The sequence below is a fragment of the Sus scrofa genome, chromosome 6, assembly GCF_000003025.6.
Source record: "Sus scrofa isolate TJ Tabasco breed Duroc chromosome 6, Sscrofa11.1, whole genome shotgun sequence".
In the NCBI taxonomy this organism is placed as follows: Eukaryota; Metazoa; Chordata; class Mammalia; order Artiodactyla; family Suidae; genus Sus; species Sus scrofa.
Window position 1 is genome coordinate 69483065 of NC_010448.4, and position 21305 is coordinate 69504369.

General features: G+C 54.1%; 1 protein-coding gene across 2 annotated transcripts; it reads right to left on the bottom strand.

The window, feature by feature from the left end:
* SLC2A7 (solute carrier family 2 member 7) lies at positions 672 to 20694 on the bottom strand. Of its 2 annotated transcripts, XM_021095281.1 has the most exons (12): positions 20547 to 20694; positions 19373 to 19471; positions 17492 to 17652; positions 15334 to 15458; positions 13326 to 13478; positions 11092 to 11217; positions 10491 to 10678; positions 8941 to 9051; positions 6328 to 6429; positions 4517 to 4592; positions 2455 to 2582; positions 672 to 1640 (listed from the first exon to the last, which is right to left on the bottom strand). In XM_021095281.1, the coding sequence occupies exons 1-12, from the start codon at positions 20586 to 20588 to the stop codon at positions 1419 to 1421; spliced, it is 1533 nt and encodes a 510-aa protein (XP_020950940.1). In that variant the 5' UTR covers positions 20589 to 20694; the 3' UTR covers positions 672 to 1418. The 2 variants fall into 2 exon arrangements, 1 of the variants encoding a protein (XP_020950940.1); XR_002344881.1 differs by lacking the exon at positions 672 to 1640 and having other exon boundaries at positions 4517 to 4725.

Here is a 21305-nt window from a genome sequence, read left to right on the forward strand (position 1 = left end):
CACCTGGTTTATGTAAGGCGACAACCATCAGCCTTAACTCAGAGATGCAGAAACTAAAGCTAAACAAGATTAACTTATTTGCCTAAGACCAGAAGAGGCAAAAAATTGGGGGTCAAAATAAAGGTGATTCTGGATTTCCGTTGTGGCACAGTGGAAACGAACCCGGCCAGTATCCATGAGGATGTGGGTTCGATCCCAACCTGCTCAGTGGGTTAAGGATATGGCATTGCCGGTCAGCTGTGGTGTAGGTAGCAGATGCGGCTCAGATCCTGCGTTGCTGTGGCTGTGGTGTAGGCCAGGAGCTATAGCTCTGATTAGACCCCTAGCCTGGGAACGTCCATATGCTGTGAGTGTGGCCCTCAAAAGCAAAAATAAAAATTAAAAAAACAGTGGTTCTAAATGATTTTGGCAATTTTTTTCCCTTTTATTTATTTTTTTTTATTTTTTATTTTTTTTTGTCTTTTGTCTTTTTTTTTGTTGTTGTTGTTGTTGCTATTTCTTGGGCCGCTCCCGCGGCATATGGAGGTTCCCAGGCTAGGGGTCCAATCGGAGCTGTAGCTGCCAGCCTACGCCAGAGCCACAGCAACGCGGGATCCGAGCCGCGTCTGCAACCTACATCACAGCTCACGGCAACGCCGGATCGTTAACCCACTGAGCAAGGGCAGGGACCGAACCCGCAACCTCATGGTTCCTAGTCGGATTCGTTAACCACTGCGCCACGACGGGAACTCCGGCAATTTTTTTTTTGACATGCCTCTGCTCGAGACTTGCATTCTGACTCCACCCACCCTCAGCGTGGGCTGGAATGAGTGACTAGTTTCTAAAGAACAGAATGTGGCAGAACGAATGCTATCTACGTGACGTTCAAAGCTATGGGTGTGAGTCTGTCCGCAATTTCATTTCTCTCTCTTCCTCTGCTCCCGCCTCCCAGGAATCCAGCTACTAAGGTATGATGAAGCCCAGGTCGTGTGTCAATTTTAGCATCAACCATCGGAACGCGAGTAAAGGACCCCTGCAAGGTGCAGTGGGTTAAAGGATCTGGCCTTCCTGCACCTGCAGCATAGGTTGAAGTTATGGCTTGGACCCAATCCCTGGCCCAGGAACTTCCATGTGCTGCGGGTTCAGTCTTTAAAAAAAAAAAAAAGGCATCCATCCATCACTCAAGTTTTGATGCTGATGTAGAAGCAGAGAATCTATTCTTGCTGATCAATTCTCACAAACCTGCCCATCCCCTACGTCATTCCTCCCAGGGTTAGCGTTGGTGGCTAACCACCCACTTCTCAACCAAATCAGGGACCAAACATCCCACTGGCTTCCCACTGCTGCCGCCTCGGGCAGGAAACCTCACGGCTATTACCCTCCCTCAGGACCTGGGGCAGAGAGTTCCCCTCCTCAGAGAAGGAAGCCTTGAAGGGCCACTAAAAGGACGTCTCTTTGGCAGGGAGAGATGGAAGGTGACGGCCAGCATCTGTGACTTCTTCTCCTTTCTCTGGAATCTCTACTTTGTTTCTCTTGGCAAAAATTCGGTTTATCTCCACAAATGTTCGGCCCTTGGTCTCAGGAATGACCTCATAGATGTAAACAGCCGTGAGGAGGCAGATACCCGCAAAGATGATGAAGCTGTAGGCGCCAATGACCTCCTAAGCCAAGAGACCAGAGAACAGGAGGGGGTGGAGGAAGAGAGACACGACAGGAACAGCTCTGGGTGAGGCTTTTGTGAGTCCCACAGGGGTTTCTTGGTGACCAGTTCTACTTTGCTCCCAGAGGACTGGAGTAGCTAGAAAATCGGTTTCTGCTCTCATATCACAAAGGATGCTGCCTTCTAACAACAGGGCCACCATCTCCTCTAAACTTGAACCCCCCCACTCGCTCCCTCTCCCTGGCTCTAGCTAGATTTTTTTTTTTTTTTGTCTTTTTAGGGCCGCACCCACGGCATATGGAGGTTCCCAGGCTAGGGGTCTAATCGGAGCTGTAGCTGCCGGCCTACACCACAGCTACAGCAACGCCGGATCCGAGCCGCGTCTGCGACCTACACCACAGCTCACGGCAATGCCAGATCCTTAACCCACTGAGTAAGGCCAGGGATCAAACCTGCAACCTCAGGGTTCCTAGTCGGATTCGTTAACCATTGAGCCACGATGGAAACTCCTCTAGCTAGCTTTGACCTTGGCCAACCAGAGCCCCTATATAATCAGCCTTTCAGGGCCTGGCTTCGGGGAGCTCTCTTCAGAAGGCGGGAAACCGGTGTAGTTATAGTTTGGCCCAAGTGGTTCCACGTGTGTCTTATGGACCTTGAACTTGCCCAAGAGCAGTGCCCGGCCTTGTCCCCTCGGCAGATGTTCCTAGCAGAAGGGGCCCCCCTATTTCCTGAATCTCCTTTGGCTTGGGGCTGGGGCAGGGAGTGGGGGAAGGGGCGGCCCCTCCCCCCCCCACTCCCCAAGGGCGTCCCCTCACCTGGATGGATGGGAACACGAAGCCCACGATGAAGTTGGTGAGCCAGTGCACAGCCCCGTCCACCAAGAAGGCGGCCGGCCGCGAGGACTGCAGGAAGATCTCTGTCCTCACCACGGAGGGGACAGGACCTCGGGGCAGAGAGCACAGGAGAGTGGACTAGAGAGGGGCACGGAGGGCTCCGGTCCCAAACCCACGCCCCCCTCGGAGCACAATCTGTTGCAAATGCCAAGGAAGGAAGCGCACATCTCTCAGCCAGCTGCTTTCATCCCCCGGGCTGCTCCGCGGTGCACCCACAGCTTAGCTCCAAGCTGAGCCTCTGAGGGTCTCAAGGTCACACCAAGGCCACTCTCCCCCACATCCTGAAATTCTCAGACGCGGAAGGGGAGCCGAGCTGAACAAGCGCGGGTGCCTGGGAAGTGCTGCCCCCTGTGGTAGATCTGGGAATGGCAGGCACCCTGCCTTAGTGCGGTTTCCAAACTTTCTTCATTGCGGAGACTTGCCAAAAATGTTTAAAGCCATTTCCCTCCTTAATCACCAGCCCTCGTGAAGTTTTAATAAGAGAGATATATCTGTTTGTATACAGTATGTCTAGCTAAGTCTTTGTACATAAAAAGCATAAGATTCTGTCTCTTCCCAATCAGTTCCCAGCCCTCAGTAGGAGGGTGGAAATGGCCACCTTGAAAATGCAGTTTCAGTGGGTGGGAAGGGAAAGGGATTCAGAGCCTTGGAATGAGCTGCCCTTGGGCTGTCAAGTGGAAAACTCCTGCAAGCTGGTGAGGAGGGGGCCCTTTCCTCAGGGCTTTGTGCCCAGAGGGGGCAGCGGTGAGGAAGCTACCCATGCTGTCCCCCTCCTCCTGTCCCCCAGGACTGGCAGCCAAGCGGCTCACGTGTCAGTCAGTCCACGATCTGCCCCCAGCAGAGGGGATGAGCCATGTTTTTCCCGGAGGATCCTGAGGCCAGGAGAAGCACAGCGGCTCCCTTCAGTGGGGGCGCAATGGCCCCAAACACACAACCCTGTGCCCAACAGGCTCTCCTGCCTCCACACTGGAGGCATGCTGGGAAACTCCCACTTCAACATCCTTCGACATGACTCTTGGGTGGGTTCACAGCTATATCCCCTGCCTGGCACAGCACAGGCGAAGCAGGTGTTCCCTCAGTGTGTGTTAGTGGAGCAATACCTTTATTTAGGTTTATGGACACCTTCTTCAAAACCAAGATTCTGGAGCTCCCATCGTGGCGCAGCGGCAACAAATCCAACTAGGAACCATGAGGTTGTGGGTTCGATCCCTGGCCTAGCTCAGTGGGTTAAGGATCCGGCATTGCGTGAGCTGTGGTGTAGGTCACAGATGCGCTCGGATCCTGTGTTACTGTGCCTGTAGTGTAGCCTGGCAGCTGTAGCTCTGATTGGACCCCTAGCCTGGGAACTTCCATATGCCGCAGGTGCAGCCCTAAAAAGCAAAATAAAATAAAATAAAATAATTCTGCTGAGAAGATTCTAATCCTAGGAGTCAGAGCTGCCTTTCCCCAAGCAGTGAGAACTGGGTTCAATTCTCAGGAGGACACACAGGGGAGGGGGAGCCTGGGGTCTGGAGGCTGCCTGAGAGCAAGGAGAAGTTCCCTGCCAGCATGTGGACAAAGGGATAAAGCAACAAGGGACTATAGCTGGAGGTGGGGGTGGGGAACCAAAGCCACTTGAGGTGCCCCCCTGGGGTGTGGCTGGCAAGAGTTCCCTCTCTGCAGAGACTCACCTCCTTGCTGGTCAGTGGACCTGAAGCTGGGCACCTCTAGGAGCCTCAGGAAATGGGGGAGGGCAACAGGGCTGTGGCGCTGGTTGGCACTTAGGAAATGTTTTTTTTCTTTTTAATTGTTATTTCCCCAATACCATTTTTTTTTTCTACTGTACAGCATGGTGCCCCAGGAAGTGTTTGTTGAATGAATGAATGTGGGCTGGAGAAAGGTAAACTGAGCTGAAGGCTGCCGGGTGGGTGGGAACCGGGGAGGAGTGGGGAGAAGGTCATGAGAACACAGTCCAGGGGGAGGGCCGTGGGGGGCAGGTACTCACTGGGCCCTATGGAATGTCCGGCGATGTAGGCGAAGACACAGATGACACTCAGGTATGACAGCTCAGCCACCGCGCTCTGGGGGGAGAGGCAGGGAGGTCTGCAGCCTGGGACTTCTGAGAGTCTGAGGCCAGGACCCCTGTGGGCAGGTGAGCCCACCTTCCTGCCACAGGAAGGAGCCACGCTGGGATTTCTGAGCACCGACGTGGGCCTTCGGAGGGTAAGAGGGGGAGGAAGATGAAGCCAGCATTCTAGCTGGCAGCGGCCTCCGAGAGCCTGATCCAGAGCACCGCAGCAGGAGGAGCGCCAGCTCTTACGTATTCTCTGCCCTTCACAAAGCTAACCCACCGAATCTTCAGGACACCCCACCCCCACCCCCGGGGATGTCATCCTTTCAATCCTACAAATGTGACCACTGAGAGCCTGAGCACGGGCCAGGAGGACTTCGGGTCCCTCAGGGATCAAGCAGTGGCCCACGTCTGATGCTCAGCAGAGACCTGGACTCTACATCATCCCACTGAATCCTTCTAGAAGCCATTGGACCAGGACAGCTGGCAGACCCCCATCTGTGCTCCCCATCACCAGGGCAGCAGATGGCACAAACTCAGGGCACAGACTTCAACCAAACTAACTACGCAGGGAACTATTTCATGACAGTTATGAAAAATGCCTAGAAAGAGGGATCGGCAAAGGGCTGGCATCGGAGGTCGACTGGGCATAGCCCCTTCAATGACGTCTCCAAGCAGCAAGATGACAGGTGACCTGGGAGAGGGGCAGCCTCCGGGAATGGGAGGGAAGGATGCTGAATGACTTGGGGCTGCTGAGCAGAGGCGTGTGACAAGCTTGGATTCATGATTCAACTGGGACAACTGTGGGCAGAAGCAGGCAGGCAGGGTGGGTCCATTTCAATGCTTGAAGCAAAAGAGGAGATGGCTGTAGCTGGAGGGTCTTCCTGGACCCGGTGCCCCCTGGGCAGCTGCCCAAGACGATTTTTCAGGCAGAGCCCATACGACCGGCCCATAGGTTAGAAGGAGGGAGTGAGAGGAAAAAGAGTGGATGCCACCAAGATTTCCAAAAGGCAACTGGCAATTATCTTTGTGGGCAATCACGAATTTTGTTTACTTCTTTTCACTTGCCTGAAGTCCCTAAATGTTCTAGTTCTAAGAAGAACTTACTTTTTTTTTTTCTTTTTTAACCACCCTGAGGCATATGGGGTTCCCAGGCCAGATCAGATCCAAACCACAGCTGTGACCTATGCCACAGCTGGGGCAATGCTGGATCCTTAACCCCCTGTGGTGGGCCGGGAATCAAACCTGCAGATCCCACTGTCCCATTGCACCACAGTGGGAACTCCTTAGGTTGTTTTGTTTTGTTTTGTTTTTTGGTCTTTTTAGGGGCATGCGTGGCATATGGAAATTCCCACGGCTAGGGGTTGAATGGGACAGCTGCTGGCCTACAGAATGGCAACACCAGATCCTTAACCAGCTAGGGGAGGCCAGGGATAGAACCTGCGTCCTCATGGATACTAGTTGGGTTCGTTACTGCTGAGCCACGATGGGCTCTCCCTTAGGTTGGTTTTAAAATGAGAACATAAGGTCTTTAGAAAGGAAACTTTGGAGTTCCCTGGTGGCTCAGTGGGTTAAGGATCCTAACTTGTACACCAGGGAGTCGTGGAGACAGACACGGCTGAGAGGGGACCTCCTTCCTCCTCCCCTCTCCCCCTGGCCCCCCCAACCCCCATCCCTCCCCAGGACCCCCTCGCCCCCCCATGGGCCCCGCCCTTACCCCCCACCCCAAGAGGATGCGGTCAGACCTGGAAGAGCAACGCCAGTGTCAGCACCAGGCAGGCGGAGCCGCAGATGCCATAGCCGACCAGCAGGAGGCGCCGCCGCCCCAGCCGCTCCACAGTACTCGCCTGCAGGGCAAGGGAGGGCAGGGAGGAGCCTCAGTGGCGCGGGACGGGGAATGGGTGCGCCCGGGATTCTTGGGCTTGGGCCCCCACTCCTTCCTTAGCCCCTTCTGCCCTTGCTGCCTGCTCTGTGGATCACAGGCCGCTTATCCTGATTTCTGTGACCTTGACATTTGTGCCTCAGACTCTGCACCCCTGCCCTTCTGTGTCTCAGGTGTCTGCAGACCATACCTCGGCTCCCTGACACACTGTGTAATAACCATGTTTTCTAGTTAACGCTTTTGATGCTTTGACATCTGGGGGCCTTGCTGACCTGGGAGGGACTGCGGCTCCTACTTTTAGCCAACTTCTAGAAATAGCAAACAACTCAGCCGCAGGCTAGGCCTTCATATGAAACCAACCCAGAATCTACCCCCAACCCCATTGCCACCCCCTGCTCCATCAGGCTTTCATGCCCTGAGCCTGTGTTCTCCTGTCGGGATCATGCAGGGCAGGTACCAGACAACCAGGCACAGCCCTGATGCCCGGAACCCCCTGAAGTCTCTCAAAGTAGCCAGGCCTAAACCTGCTCACCCTGCCTGGCCTGTTTCTTCCCACCAAACCGCAATAAACGCTCTTGTCCACCTAGGTCCCCTCGCCTCCCACCCCCGCCCCCCGGTGCTTCTCCCTGTGGCCCTGTGCCCCCTCCCTTGGGGGCTGTGAGCAACAATCCCCCTTTCAAAGGTAACCATCTCCTGATCTGTCATCCTCAGCACACACACAAAATAATAATACAACCTACAGAGTTCCCGTCATGGCGCAGTGGTTAACAAATCCGACTAGGAACCATGAGGTTGCGGGTTCGGTCCCTGCCCTTGCTCAGTGGGTTAATGATCCGGCGTTGCCGTGAGCTGTGATGTAGGTTGCAGACGCGGCTCGGATCCCGCGTTGCTGTGGCTCTGGCGTAGGCTGGTGGCTACAGCTCCGATTCGACCCCTAGCCTGGGAACCTCCATATGCCGCGGGAGCGGCCCAAGAAATAGCAAAAAAAAAAAAAAAAAAAAAAAAATACAACCTACATGTTACAGTGGCACTTGCCATGACCTGCAGCTTCAGTTCACCTGAGACCGCCGAGACCCTGGCCTCACACCACGAGGGTCCTCTCACCCACACACTTCCTTTTTCACTTTCAAGACACGCTCCTCCTGCTCAGCCTGCCCCCTCTCGATTATTCCCAGCTCGGGTCATGCTCCCTCCGACCAGCCTCCCTCTCCTTCTCTTTCTAATGCTGTTTTCATTCTACTCCGTGCAGCATCCCCAAGGGCACCATCGCCAAGGCATCACCTCCCTCCATGCCAGGACCTGGATGGTCCCTTTACACATGCTCCTTCCATTGTCCCAACAACCCTACAGACGGGGATACTCTCTGGCATTCAGTGAGGGCCCCACAGGAGCACGACGGCAATCGGCAATCGCGGTATTGCATAAAAATGTTAGACCTAAGACCAACTTTGCCATCTATGCTGGGTACCCAGACGCTGCTCCTCAGGCAGAGAGGGGGTGCTGGGGGTGCTCCTGTCTTCCTGGCTTGGGTTTATCCAGGTAGGACGAAGAGGAAGTGGTCCCTTGCTGTGCCTGTGGTGTACTCTAGAGGAGGGCTCTGGGGACAGAGGGTGGATCCTGTCCTGGAGGAAAGGGGAGGGGCTAAGGGAATCTGCAGGGGGAAGGGGACGGACAGACTCCAGGAAGGGTGGAGAATGGGGTTAGGAGCCTCACAGCTCCTCCCAGAATCAGATGAGCAATATCTTCTAAAACCCGGTACCTCCTCGGTAACTCAAGGAACAAAATAATGGGGAGTTCCCATCATGGCACAGTGGAAATGAATCTGACTAGTATCCATGAGGACGGAGGTTCGACCCCTGGCCTCGCTCAGGGGGTCGGGGATCCAGCGTTGCCATGAGCTCTGCTGTAGGTAGCAGATGCGGCTCGCATCCCAAGTTGCTGTGGCTGTGGTGTAGACCAGTGGCTACAGCTCTGACTGGAGCCCTAGCCTGGGAACCTCCATATGCCTCAGGTGTGGCCCTAAAAAAAAAAAAAAAAAAAAAAAAAAAAAAAGGCAAAAACAAAGAAACAAAATACTGGTAAGATAACTTAAAAAAGTTCTATAGAAACAGCCATTGTGGTCCCCTGACATTGTAAACCTCCATCAGTTCACTTTTTTTTTTTTTTTAGCACAGGCATAAGTGGTTCAGATTTGAAATCTAAAACTCTGGCATAATAGTTTTGCGCCACCAATAAATAACACGCACATAGGTGCCATAACCATTGTACAAAGGAAGAAACGTGAGTGTGAAGGTATTTCAGTAGGTTGGTCAAGGTCAGAGAAGTGGTGAGTGTGTTCAAGTCCCTCCAGCAACCCCAGGACCCATGCCCCCCAGCACCTCTCCGTGGCCTGGGGGGTGGGGGGAGGGGACTCCTGTGTGCCTACAGGGCACCAGCTCAGAGATGCCCGGGGGGAAGGACGGGCTGGGCTGCTCACCGAGATGACGGTCATTAGTATGTTGACCACGCCGACCCCCACCGTTATGTACTGGGAGTGAGTGGCCGCCACGCCAGCCGATGCATAGATGGTGTCCGCGTAGTAGTTGATCTAAAACACAAGCCCAAGGGCTGCGAGGGGAGGCGCAAAGGCCCCGCCCATGGCTTACCTTTCCCAACGACAATGCACAGTCCTGAGAGCCTAGGGGACCCTTGGGCCGGAAGGAGGCGGTAGTTGGCAGAAAAGAGCTGTGACCTGGCGCCTCGAGACTCGGCCTGGAGCGGCCTCTCCTCCCCAGCCAAGCCAGCAGCCAGCTCAGCTTCTCTCCTGGCCCAGCCCAAAGGATGTGGGTGACACAGCACTTTGGAAAGCCACCCGTGCTAGGGCTCCTGCCTGGGCTGTGTACCACTCCGTGTCTCCGGTTAAGCGCCCGTGAGTCCCGCAGGCCTGATGCCACCTCTTCCTGACACGTTCCTTGAGCACCAGCTGGGTCACCCATCCAACCTCTGACGTTTCTGGAAGCAGCCCCCCATCCCTGGTTTTGCAGCTCTCCACCCTTCTCCCGATACCATCAACAGACACAATTATAGCAAAAGAACTGTGTTCACAGAGTTCCTACTGTGGCTCAGCAGATTAAAAATCCACCGTAGTTTCCGTGAGGATGTGTGTTTGATCCCTGGACTCGTTCAGTGGGTTAAGGATCTAGGGTTGCCGCAAGTTGCGGCGTAGGTCACAGATGTGGCTCAAATCTGTTGTGGCTAAGACTGTGGCTGTGGCTGGCAGCTGTAGCTCCAATTTGACCCCTAGCCTGGGAATCTCCATGTGCCATGGGTGTGACCCTAAAAAAAAAAAAAAAGGAACTGTTTGCTTTCCACCACTGATGATGGCTGTGCTCCTGACCTGAGCCGTGTGGACCAAGCACCCCCCGCACCCCCCACACCCACCCCCCCGCACCCTCCCTGGGAACTGGAAATGGGTTCCAGGAGGTCCCAGCTCATCTCAGAGGGAAAGGGACTCCTGGCAGGAGATACTTTCTCCGGGGACTGAGAAGCAAGTCTTGCTCTGCAGCAAGAGAAGGACGAGGCTGTTTTGGGAGACAGAGGCTCCCAGGTTTCTTCCCCGCTTCTGGGCTGCTCCCGACCCCCAGCCGCATCCCTGCCCTTCTGTGGTGAGCTGCTTCTGTAAATGAAGTCTGGTTTTGGGTGAGCTGTTTCCAGGGTGCCTCGGTCTTTGCAAAGAGAGAGTGTCCTGGGTACCTGGCGGCCCCGAACCTGGGACCCCGGCTTCTCCCAGCTGCGGCCTTTCCCTCCCACTCCTCCTGGATGCAGGACTCTGCTCCGCATGCTCCGAACTCTGTGATAATACCAACACCACGGTGCTGGTACCAATGCTGCTCGTGAGAGTTGGGTTTGATGGACTCCAGTGGATGGCCGTTCTGAGAGGCAGCCTTGCACGGACATGTCTGGAGCCCCCTCCGGCCTCCACCCCCACCCCGCCTGGCCTGCGTGGGGCACAGGCCGCGCCGTTGCCCGCATCCCTCACCCGCATACCGCATTGATCCCGGAGAGCTGCTGGCCGGCCATGAGCACTATGATGGAGATGAGCTGCCAGCGGACAGGCCGGAAAGTGAAAAGGTTGAGCACGGACAGGCGGCCCTCGGCCTGCTCGGCCTGGTCCTCCACACGCATCTCCTCCATCTCGTCCTCCACATCTGCCCAGCCCCTCAGCCTCCGCAGAGCTGCAGGGAGCAGAGCGGGCCTCACGCATCGCTGACAGATGTCGGGGCCCTGCCCCGGCCACAGGTTAACCCTTTTCCCTGGGGTGGAATGACCCCTGGGCCCCAGCCAGGTCCCCAACACTGACAGTGTCCCCGCACCCCGACCCTGGACCAGCTCACAGCAGTCAGCACGGGCCAACCATGATGCTGGCTCTGACCTTGACCATGTTCTCTGAGGGACCACGCCCCAGAGCTGCGCTGGGGTCACAGCACCCCATCCCATTGGTGCCTACGTCTTGGAGGGCCTCTCCCCACCCTGGCCCTGCCCGTTCTCTGCTCTGGGCACTAGGGAGGGATGTTTGGCAGGCATGGGCTGGTGGCAGGGAGGTGAACAGGTGAGACACTCTAGGCAGAGCAGCCTATATCTTCAGTACCTTGTTGCGCTGTTTCTTCATCTCTTTTCTGAATCAGAGTGTAACGGGGGCTCTCGGGGAAGAAGGGCAGAGAGAGGAGCTGAAACAGTGCAGGGACTCCCGTGATGGCCAAGAGCACAGGCCAGCCTGGAAGGAACCAACATGGAGAATGTGAGACTAAAGCCGCAGGGAACCCTGGGCTCTGGGCACCTCCCGCCGCCTTCCGCATGTTTGGGCTCTCCTCTTACGGAGCCGCTCACCACATGGTTCCAGCCCTTGGCCAGAGTCAAGGACAGCAGGGACTTAGTCCTTGCCAAGATGGGGCTGCCTAGGACCCCCACAAAGGGGTTCCACATTTGAAAACGGAGAAAAGAATTATAATTTTAAAAAGATTATGCTGTTGGAGTTCCCGTCGTGGCACAGTGGTTAACGAATCCGACTAGGAACCATGAGGTTGCGGGTTCGGTCCCTGCCCTTGCTCAGTGGGTTAACGATCCGGGGTTACCGTGAGCTGTGGTGTAGGTTGCAGACGCGGCTCGGATCCCGCGTTGCTGTGGCTCTGGCATAGGCCGGTGGCTACGGCTCCGATTCGACCCCTAGCCTGGGAATCTCCATATGCCGCGGAAGCGGCCCTAGGAAAGGCAAAAAGACAAAAAAAAAAAAAAAAAAAGATTATGCTGTTATTTCACTCTGCAGGAAGAACTTTGCTTTTCTCAGGAACAATATATGATTTCATAGTGTGATCCCTAGAGAATGTGAAACCATGTCTTGTTCCTCCCTTTATGGATCCATCTCATTAGAGGCTGGGGTCGGGGAGGGGGCTGGAGCCAGCACTGTGGCTGGGTGAGCTCCTTCCGGAAGGTCTGGGTTAAGGGGCAGTATTGCGAGTCAACGTAGTCTTGCTAGCTCTGATGGGAACTGCATGCATTATTTAACTTCTCTAAGCTTCAGTTTTCTCACCATAACATAAAGATGACGACGATGATGGTGATACAATGCCTGCTAAAGGGAGTTCCCGCTGCAGCACAGTGGGTTAAGGATCTGACAGCAGGGGCTCAGGTCGCTGCAGAGATGCAGGTTCAATCCCTGGCCCAGCACAGTGGGTTAAAGATCCAGCATTGCCACAGCTGTGGCATAGGTCTCAGTTGCAGCTGGATTTGATCCCCGGCCTGGGAACTTCCATACGCCATGGGTGCAGCAAAAAAAAAAAAAAAAAAAAAAAAAAAAAAGCCTCTAAAAAGTGGTGAGAGTGAGAGGCACACACTGGGCATCAGTAGAGGCAGCTCTTGGCAGTAGAGGCTCAGCCGGGCTTCCATGCAGATCCAATTTGTGCAGCTGCACTGGGGCAGTTTGGGAATCCTTAAAACTAATAACCTCGAAAGTTCTTCGTGGCTTAGCAGTTAACCAACCCGACTAGGATCCATGAGGATGTGGGTTCGATCTCTGGCCTGGCTCAGTGGGTTAAGGATCCGGCGTTTGCTGTGGCTGTGGTGTAGGCAGGTGGCTTTAGCTCCAGTTCAACCCCTAGCCTGGGAACCTCCATATGCGGTGGGTGACGCCTTAAAAAGCAAAAAAAACATAAAACAAAAACAAACACCTAATGACCTTTCACTCAGCACCTCCTGGGTTCTGAGTGTTTTCAAGATACTGTGGGGAATCCAAAGACACAAATCCATCCTTGAGGGATTCCTACAGAATTCAGGTAATTGGAAAATGTTTACAAAAACAACCAAAACCAGCTGAGGAAACAGAACCAACCAGAAGGAAATGCTGAGTGCCACAACCACCCAGGTGACAGTGACAGTGGCTCAAGGCCCGCCCGCTCTGCATTCAGTGCCTTTGCTGCTGGACCATACCTACAGCAGCCAAGTACGCTCTTAGCTTTTTCCCAGCTGAAAAAAACAAAACAAACAAACCCAACTTTCTCTCCAGCTTACTTCCCTCCCAGCTTCCATCCAACCTCACTCCTTCCCTTTAAAGCAAAACCCCCAAGGATCGTGTAGGCTTGTCTCCCATCCTGCCCTCCCAGGCCTAAGCATAGTTTGTCCCCATCGTTCACCCAAACTGCCCTTCGTCAAGGTCACCCGTGCCCAGCAAACCATTCATGGCCCTACCTAAAGGTCACCTCTCTGCCTCATCTGACTTGACCCACCATTCCCAGGGGCACACCTGAGCAGTGCTGGGACCCCAGGACCACGGCCCCCATGTGACTCCAAGGATCCCTCTTCCCCTGGACCTTGGCGAGCCATGGGTACCTGTGGGGTTGCCCAGGATGGCCTGCAAGCTGAAGATCTGTGCTAGGAAGACTCCCATGATGACAAAAACTTCTGTCATTGTTCCCAGCGTGCCTCTAAGGTTCTTGGGTGCTAGCTCTCCCAGGTACATGGGAAGGGCACTGTAGGAGATGCCTGGATGTGGGCAAACAAAAGTCAGAGGAGTAGAGACAGAGTTCCAGCCTCCTGGGGCCCCGGGAGCCTGAGACTTAATTCATCTCATAGTCCCTGAGCTTTTTTTTTTTTTTTGCCATTTCTTGGGCCGCTCCTGCCCAAGAAATGGCAAGGAGCAAGAAATGGAGGTTCCCAGACTAGGGGTCTAATCGGAGCTATAACTGCCAGCATACGCCACAGCCACAGCAATGCAGGATCCGAGCCACGTCTGCAACCTACACCACAGCTCACAGCAACGCCGGATCGTTAACCCACTGAGCAAGGGCAGGTATCGAACCCGCAACCTCATGGTTCCTAGTTGGATTCGTTAACAACTGCGCCATGATGGGCACTCCCGTCCTTGAGCTTCTTGGTGGGGTCAGCCACCTCTTACAGCTGGCACAGTACCCTCAACTGGCCCCTGCCTCCCTCCATGGAGATGGAAATAGGCCACGTGGACTGCTTAGTTCTCACTCCTAAGGAAACCCTTCCAGGATCCTCCGATGCCCAGGGGACACACAAGGCATGATTAGGGTATCCTCCCCTTCCCAGCTGCGGAGCTGAGAACGCTGTGTGCCTGGAGAGTGGCACTTAAAGACAAGATTTTGGGAGGTCCTGCTGTGGCCCCATGGGACTGGTGGCATCTCCACAGTGCCAGGACTGAGCTTCAATCCCTGGACTAGCAGAAAGGTTTAAAGAATCCGGCTTTGCTGCAGACGTGGAGTAGGTGGAAACTCCAGCTCAGATCCCATCCCTGGCTTGGGAACTACACATGCCCCGGGGGCAGCCAAAAAAAGAAAGAAAGAATGAAAGAAAGAAAGAAAGAAAGAAAGAAAGAAAGAAAGAAAGAAAGAAAGAAAGAAAGGAAGGAAGGAAGGAAGGAAGGAAGGAAAGAAGGAAGGAAGAAAGAAAGAAAAGAAAAGAAAAGAAAAAAAGAAACAAATCTTTGGCTTTGGATTATCTTCTGATTTTTCTAAAGCACAGCTTCTTAATTGTATCACTTTTTAAATTTTTAATTAGAAACTACTATAGTTAAGAAAACTTCCTGGCCTGCTGAGCGAGGCTCCAAATTCTGTATTCCTTTTGTTTGAAGCCCCTCCTCCTCAGTGTGAATTGTACATCCTCCCTGGAAAAAATCTTGTAAAACTTTATCAGTTTACACTTCAAGGTAGCAGTTCCCATCCTGGCGCAGTAGAAACAAACCTGACTAGGAGCCATGAGGTTGCGGGTTCGATCCCTGACCTCGCTCAGTGGGTTAAGGATCTGGTGTTGCCATGAGCTGTGGTGTAGGTCACAGATGTGGCTTGGATCTGATGTTGCTGTGGCTGTGGCTTAGGCTGGTGGCTACAGCTCCAGATGGACCCCTAGCCTGGGAACCTCCATATGCAGCAGGTGTGGCTCTAAAAAGAAAAGATATATATATGTATATAAACAAAGTAAAAGTGTGTTTTTGAAAATCCTTCCCTGATAGATTTTGTTAAATAAGGGGAAGGGGAGAGAGAGCATGAGGTTTGCAAGGGACTGGGGATGGAGACAAGAAGACACCCCCAAAGGGGAGTTCCCTGGTGGCTCAGGGAGTTAAGAATCTGGCGTTGTCACTGCTGTGGCACAGGTTCGATCCCTGGCTCAAGAACTTCGCATGCTGCAAGTACATCCAAAAAAGAAGGAAAAAAAGAAAGAAAGAAAAAGATACCCCCAATGGGAAAAGAAGCATTCAGAGCCAGAAAGACCCTTTGCTGGCCCTGCTTCCAGCCTTGGCCAATGTACCTGACTCAGACCCTTCCCCCCACGGGCGACCCTGAGCTCCGGCTTGGGCTTCAGCTGTCACTGCAGGCACCTGCACAGACTCCCAGCATCACTCGAGAAAAGATGATCAGCTCGAAAGCCTTGGCCACTTTGCTGACTCCCATCAGGATGGCGGGGATGATGGCGAAGACGTTGTTGATCAGCAGGGTCCCCTTTCTGCAAGGACAGCAGAGCCCAGAGGGCGGGGGGCTGAGGCGGCAGAGGCACTCCTGACACCCACTCCTAATCTCCAGGTCAGCCGTTTCAGAAGTGCCAGGAATGTGCCTGAGAAGGACTGCTGGCTGGGAAGGACAGAGCGCAAGGACCAGTGAGCAGAAGTCCCAGCAAGGAGGGGGTTGGGGTCAGCAGGGTGGGGTCTGGGAACAGTCGGAGCTTAATGAAACCAGTGGGGAAGGAAAAAGGCCTGGGCTGCTTCTGCAGGTAGGGAGCTTCCTGTCACTGGTGGTATTCAAGCAGAGACTAGACTAGAGGAAGACTGTCAGGAATGTTGAACAGGGGAGCCCCACGAGTGGTGGGAGACAGAGTTGGATCAGATGATCCCTAAGACTCTTCCCAAGGCTAAAACTCCCATGAGTCTCTGAAGGGGAGAGAGGGAGGGTTTGAAAAACAGAACTGTGCTGGATGCTCCTGCTTGCCCCCGAGATCCACCCCTACCTTCCAGAATGGGCTCTCTACCCCGTGCTGACTTGCACCAATGGCTCCCTTGGCCCCCTCACCCCATCATCTGGCTCAGGTCTTGCCAAAGGCGAAAGCAGCAGTGGATGGGGAAGGAAGACGGTGCCCTCGCTGTAAAGGGGCTGCCGGCTGCATCACCTGTTCTGAGTTCCCCGTGTTGCCGTGAGCTGTGGTGTAGGTTGAAGACGTGGCTCGTTCCGGCATTGCCGTGGCTGTGGTGTAGCCGGCAGCTGTAGCTCCGATTCCACACCTAGCCTGGGGCCCTCCATCTGCCGCAGGTGTGGCCCTAAAAAAAAGCCTGAATTATGAAATAACTGCAATACACTGAACGTCTTCTTTATTCAAGTTCATAACAAATGACAAATTAATTGTTAATCAAGTCTCCATAAGAAGAGGTCCTATGGATCCTGCTTTAATAAACAATGAATTTTTTTTTTTTGTCTTTTTGCCATTTCCTGGGCCACTCCCGTGGCATATGGAGGTTCCCAGGCTAGGGGTCCAATCAGAGCTGTAGCCACCGGCCTACACCAGAGCCACAGAAACGCAGGATCCAAGACGCGTCTGCAACCTACACCACAGCTCACAGCAATGCTGGATCCTTAACCCACTGAGCAAGGGCAGGGACCAAACCCGAAACCCCATGGCTCCTAGTCGGATTCGTCAACCACTGCATTACGACGGGAACTCCAACAATGAATTTTTAATTGCCAATATTTTCTTTTATGCATGAAACCTGAATTGCTACAGTTCTTTAAAGATTTGTTCTCTTCAGAGGGCTTCCCATTCACACCCACCCAAACCGCCACTCTTGGCACACCAAGTCCAAGTGTAATGGTGAATTCCAAAGAGCGGGATCCGGCCACACGGAATTCCACGGGCCTCACCCTGAGCCCTCGGCTCCCTCCCTTCCTTCCTGGGAACCTTGACCCGGGCGTCCCTCCTTATCTGCAGAGTCATGGCTTTGCAGCACTGGGCTCAGGCATCAAGATGAGTGAGTCCGTGTAACCCAAGCAAAGTTCAAGACCTCCTCTGCATCTCAAACAAGACACGAGCCGGGGCACGTGGAGGGAATCAGTCTGAACCCCAAGCCTCAGAACAACACCGACCAGGTCGCCCAGGGGGAGGCTGCAGCTGTGACAACTTGGAGCCACAGGGCACGTGACCTTGATTGAAAGCCAGACAACAAGCACTTGTGGAACACCTGCCAGAAGTGCTGATGAGGCTCCCCACTGATTATCATCAAGACTTTGCTCTCAGAGGCTACACCGCCTCTGCTGGGGGAGGAGGGTAGCAACTGAGGGACTGCTGTTCCCGTGCAGCTGACAAGGGGAAGGAATCTCAAGAAACTGAGAGACTTGCTTTAGGGCGTGATGTGTATGCCAAGTGGGGCTGGACTTCAGGCTTCCTGGTTTCAAGGTCACCCAATGCCCCACCGTTGGGGATGCACAATCGCCGAGAGACAGTGTGGTTTCCTAAGGTGGATTCTGAGTGACGGCAGCACCCCTCCTCTTTACCTGCCACATCTGTCAACCAGCAGGCCAACAACCAGCGACCCCACCAAGCCGCCCAGAGGAAACACAGACACAGTGCAGGACCAGAGCAGCAGCATGACCTTCTCGTCCATGAAGGTTCCGTGTCGCTCGAAGAAGGTTTCATTATAAAAGGACTTCAAGACCTGGAAGACATTGTCCCGGCCACAGCCAAGAAGACGGGGTGACTCGTGAGACATGAGGAGGTAATGTTCTCAGCTGCCTCCTGTGACTGCACTGATGTACCTGTGCCCCTGGGACTCAAGGATTCTCTACCATTACGTGGAGGTAAAAAGGCCTGCTGTGTGATGGGGTGAGATAAGGAACTAGACTGCACAAAAAGCTGTTGCACATTCACTGTTAAAAATTCACTTTGGAGTTCCCATCATGGCTCAGTGGTTAACGAATCTGACTAGCATCCATGAGGACGCAGGTTCGATCCCTGGCCTTGCTCAGTGGGTTAAGGATCCGGCGTTGCCATGAGCTGTGGTGTAGGTTGCAGACACGGCTTGGATCCTGCATTGCTGTGGCTGCGGTGTAGGCTGGTGGCTGCAGCTCCGATTATATCCCTAGCCTGGGAACTTCCATATACCGTGGGTGGGGCACTGAAAAGACAAAAATAAATAACATAAGATAGCATAAAATAAAATAACATAAAATAAAATACAGCAGGACTCATATACCCAAATGAATGGGAATAGACACTGGGCCCTGTCATTGCCCTTCCAGGGACTTTCTCCCTGTGACTGTTCTCTGTCTGTCCTACATCACTGGTCCCTCCTTCTTCTTTTTTTCTTTCTATGGCTTCACTCTAGGCATATGGACGTTCCTAGGCCAGGGATCAAACTGGAGCTGCAGCTTCCAGCCTACGTCACAGCCACAGCAACACCAGATCTGAGCCACATCTGTGACCTACACTGTAGCTCATGGCAACACAGGATCCTTAACCCACTGAGCAAGGCCAGGGCTCAAACCTGCGTCCTCATGGATACTAGTAGGGTTTGTCACTGCTGAGCCACAAAGGGAAAACCTCCTTCTTCTTTTTTTTTTTTTTTTTTTTTTTTGCTTTTTAGGGCTGCACCTGCAGCATATGGAAGTTCCCAGGCTAGGGGTCAAATCAGAGCTGGAGCTGACGGCCTACACCACAGCCACAGCAACACAGGATCCGCGCTGCCTCTGCAGCCTGCGTGGAACTCCTCCTTCTTTAAATCATCTTTCTTGTCACTATATGAACACGACTCTCACCCTGTAAAAACCTAACACAACCCCCTCATCTCCTTTCACGAAGCTTCATTTTTTGCTCCCCTGGGCTGCAAAAAGCTCCACTCCAACCCCTTCTCCCTTGAACCCACTCCAATCAAGTTTTTGCGCCCAGCTCTCAACTCAGCTGCTCTGGTCAAGGTCAGTCATGCCATTAGGTCAAAGCCAGTGCTAAGCTCTCAGTCCTCATCTGGACTCATCATCAAGGCCTGTCCCTCCCTTCTGACTCACATGCTTCTCTAGGTCTTAGGGACACCCTTTGTCCTTTGCTCCCCCTTACTTCAGTCCCGGCCCCCAAGGGTTTAGTCCTTGACCCCATTTTCTTTGTCATCTGCAAGTGGCCTTCCCAGAGGGAGGGCAGTAGGACCAAGGCCCAAAGGGACTGGGCTGGGACTCCAAGCTGTCCCCTCTCACCCCCTTCCCAATGTGCCTAGAAAGGCTGACACCCCTGGAATGAAGCACCCCAACAAGCCTGGCCATCCCCAGGTATCCGGGGAGGATTAAAGGAAGACCGCGGCTTCCGGGAAGAGACGGCGGCTTCTGGAAGGAAGTGGGTGGGTTCCCCAGAGTGAGATGGCAGCCCTCCCCTGCCCACCTTGTGCCCACCTTGTGTGGCGTGTTGACCACGGCGATGTTATAGCCGTACTCGAAGGCCGAGCCAAAGGCTGCACTCAGCGTGGCCAGCACCAGTGTGGGTTGGAGCCGCTGCGGAAGAGGAGGTCCGCGGTCAGGGACTCCTTGAGGCTGGTTTGGGGAGCTGCCCGAAGTGGGGGGAGAGGACCGCAGGCCGTGCCCAGGGAAGTGGGGACGGCGGCCCGAGGCTGGGGGCAGTGGATGGTATCATTCCCTGTTCCTCGCAGGCATCCTTCAAGAGGGTTGAGCATCACCTCTGGACCTGGCCCTTGGGTGAAGTAGGGGGATGCGTCTGGGAAAAGGCCCAGCGTGCCCTGTCCTGTGGAGCTTACCTTCCAGGGAGGGGAGGCCAGAAAACCAAACCAAAATGAAACAAAAACGACAGGAACAAATCACGCTCTAAGGGCCATAAAACAGGTAAAGGGATAGACGCCAGTGGGGGATGGGGTGGGGCGGCCTCTCAGACAGGGTGCTTTTGAGACAAGACCCGGATGGATGAGATGAGCCTGTGAGCATCTGGGGACAGAAGAGTCCAGACCGAACGGAGCAGCAGAGGCCAGAAGGACACGCGTGGCTTGTATTTCCCTCCAGGACAGGCCCCCAGGAAAACCAAGGCTACCCTCCTCCCGCCCCCCACCACCCCTCCACACCCAGGCCAGCTCCAGGGAACTGGCCCCAGGGCCAACAAACTGGGGCAGGGTCTGTGGCTGCCCGAGTCAGCACCCCTCCGGGCTCTACACCCCAGACCCTCTCTCCCCACCCCCTCTGCTTGCCTGTCACCTGCACCTTTGACCCCCACCCCCATCATTGGCTGCCCTCCTGCAGACAGCCCTCAGCCCTGTGCTGCTGGCCAACCAGCCCTGCAGAGAAGAGCAGAATCAGGGCACCCTCAGAGGCTGGGGGAGCAAAATGGGGGTGAGGATCTCCCACACTTCCTTAGATGTGGAGCCCCTCCCCTCGCTTGTGTCTGAGCTGGGATGTTTGGGAAGCTTCCCCCGTCTCTCCCACTGCCCCCTGCGTTCCCAGGGCTGGGGGCTCCCCAGGAAAGGCAGGGGTGTTCTCTCCTTGCTAGAAGCACCTCCCCGCCCTGCACAGTCCCCTCACCTGGTGGCAAAGGGATAGTGAGTTTCTCAGACTTGGCACTTACCCCCTCCCGGGGTGGAGGCGTCCCTGGCTCTTTTTTCTCCATCCTCCTTCAGGAGAGGAACAGGTGCGCTCTGCTTCCCAAGTGACACCTGAGTCCTGCTCTGTGCTGACTGCTTGGGCAGTGAGGTTTTATTGCCCTTTGGTCTCTGGACCCTGCTAACTTTCCCCAGAAACACTGTTTTCCTTGGACGGGTTGATAAGATAAGATTCCACACACAGCATGAATTTTGTTTTGCCTCCATCCCGCTTCAAATGCGAAGCGCCCCCAGTTGCACCAAGGAGAAGAAAAACACCACGTGCCCTTGGCCCCCAGAAATAAGGCGTCTCAGAAATCAAGTCAGGCCTGGTTGCCCGGATCTTTGATGCGTCTCCTGTGTTCTCTTTATCTGGGCTTCCTCTTCCGAATTTGGACTCATTGTCCGTTTTGGGGAAAGAGCAAATGAAATACTTTTAAAGAAATACAACTTAATTACTTTTAATTACACTTATTAGTATAAAATAAGTCAAAATATTGAACAAAGCGGCTCATTGCAGAATGAACTCTATTAGCAAAAAAAAAAAAAAAGTAGAAATTTACTGGGAGTTCCCACTGTGGCTCGGTGGGTTAAGAATCCAACAAGTATCCATGAAGATTTGGGTTTGATCCCTAGCCTCACTCAGTGGGTTAGGGAGCCGGCGTTGGCATGAGCTGTGGGTTACAGATGAGGCTCAGATCCCCAGTTGCTGTGGTCGTGGCATAGGCTGGCAGCTGAAGTTCTGA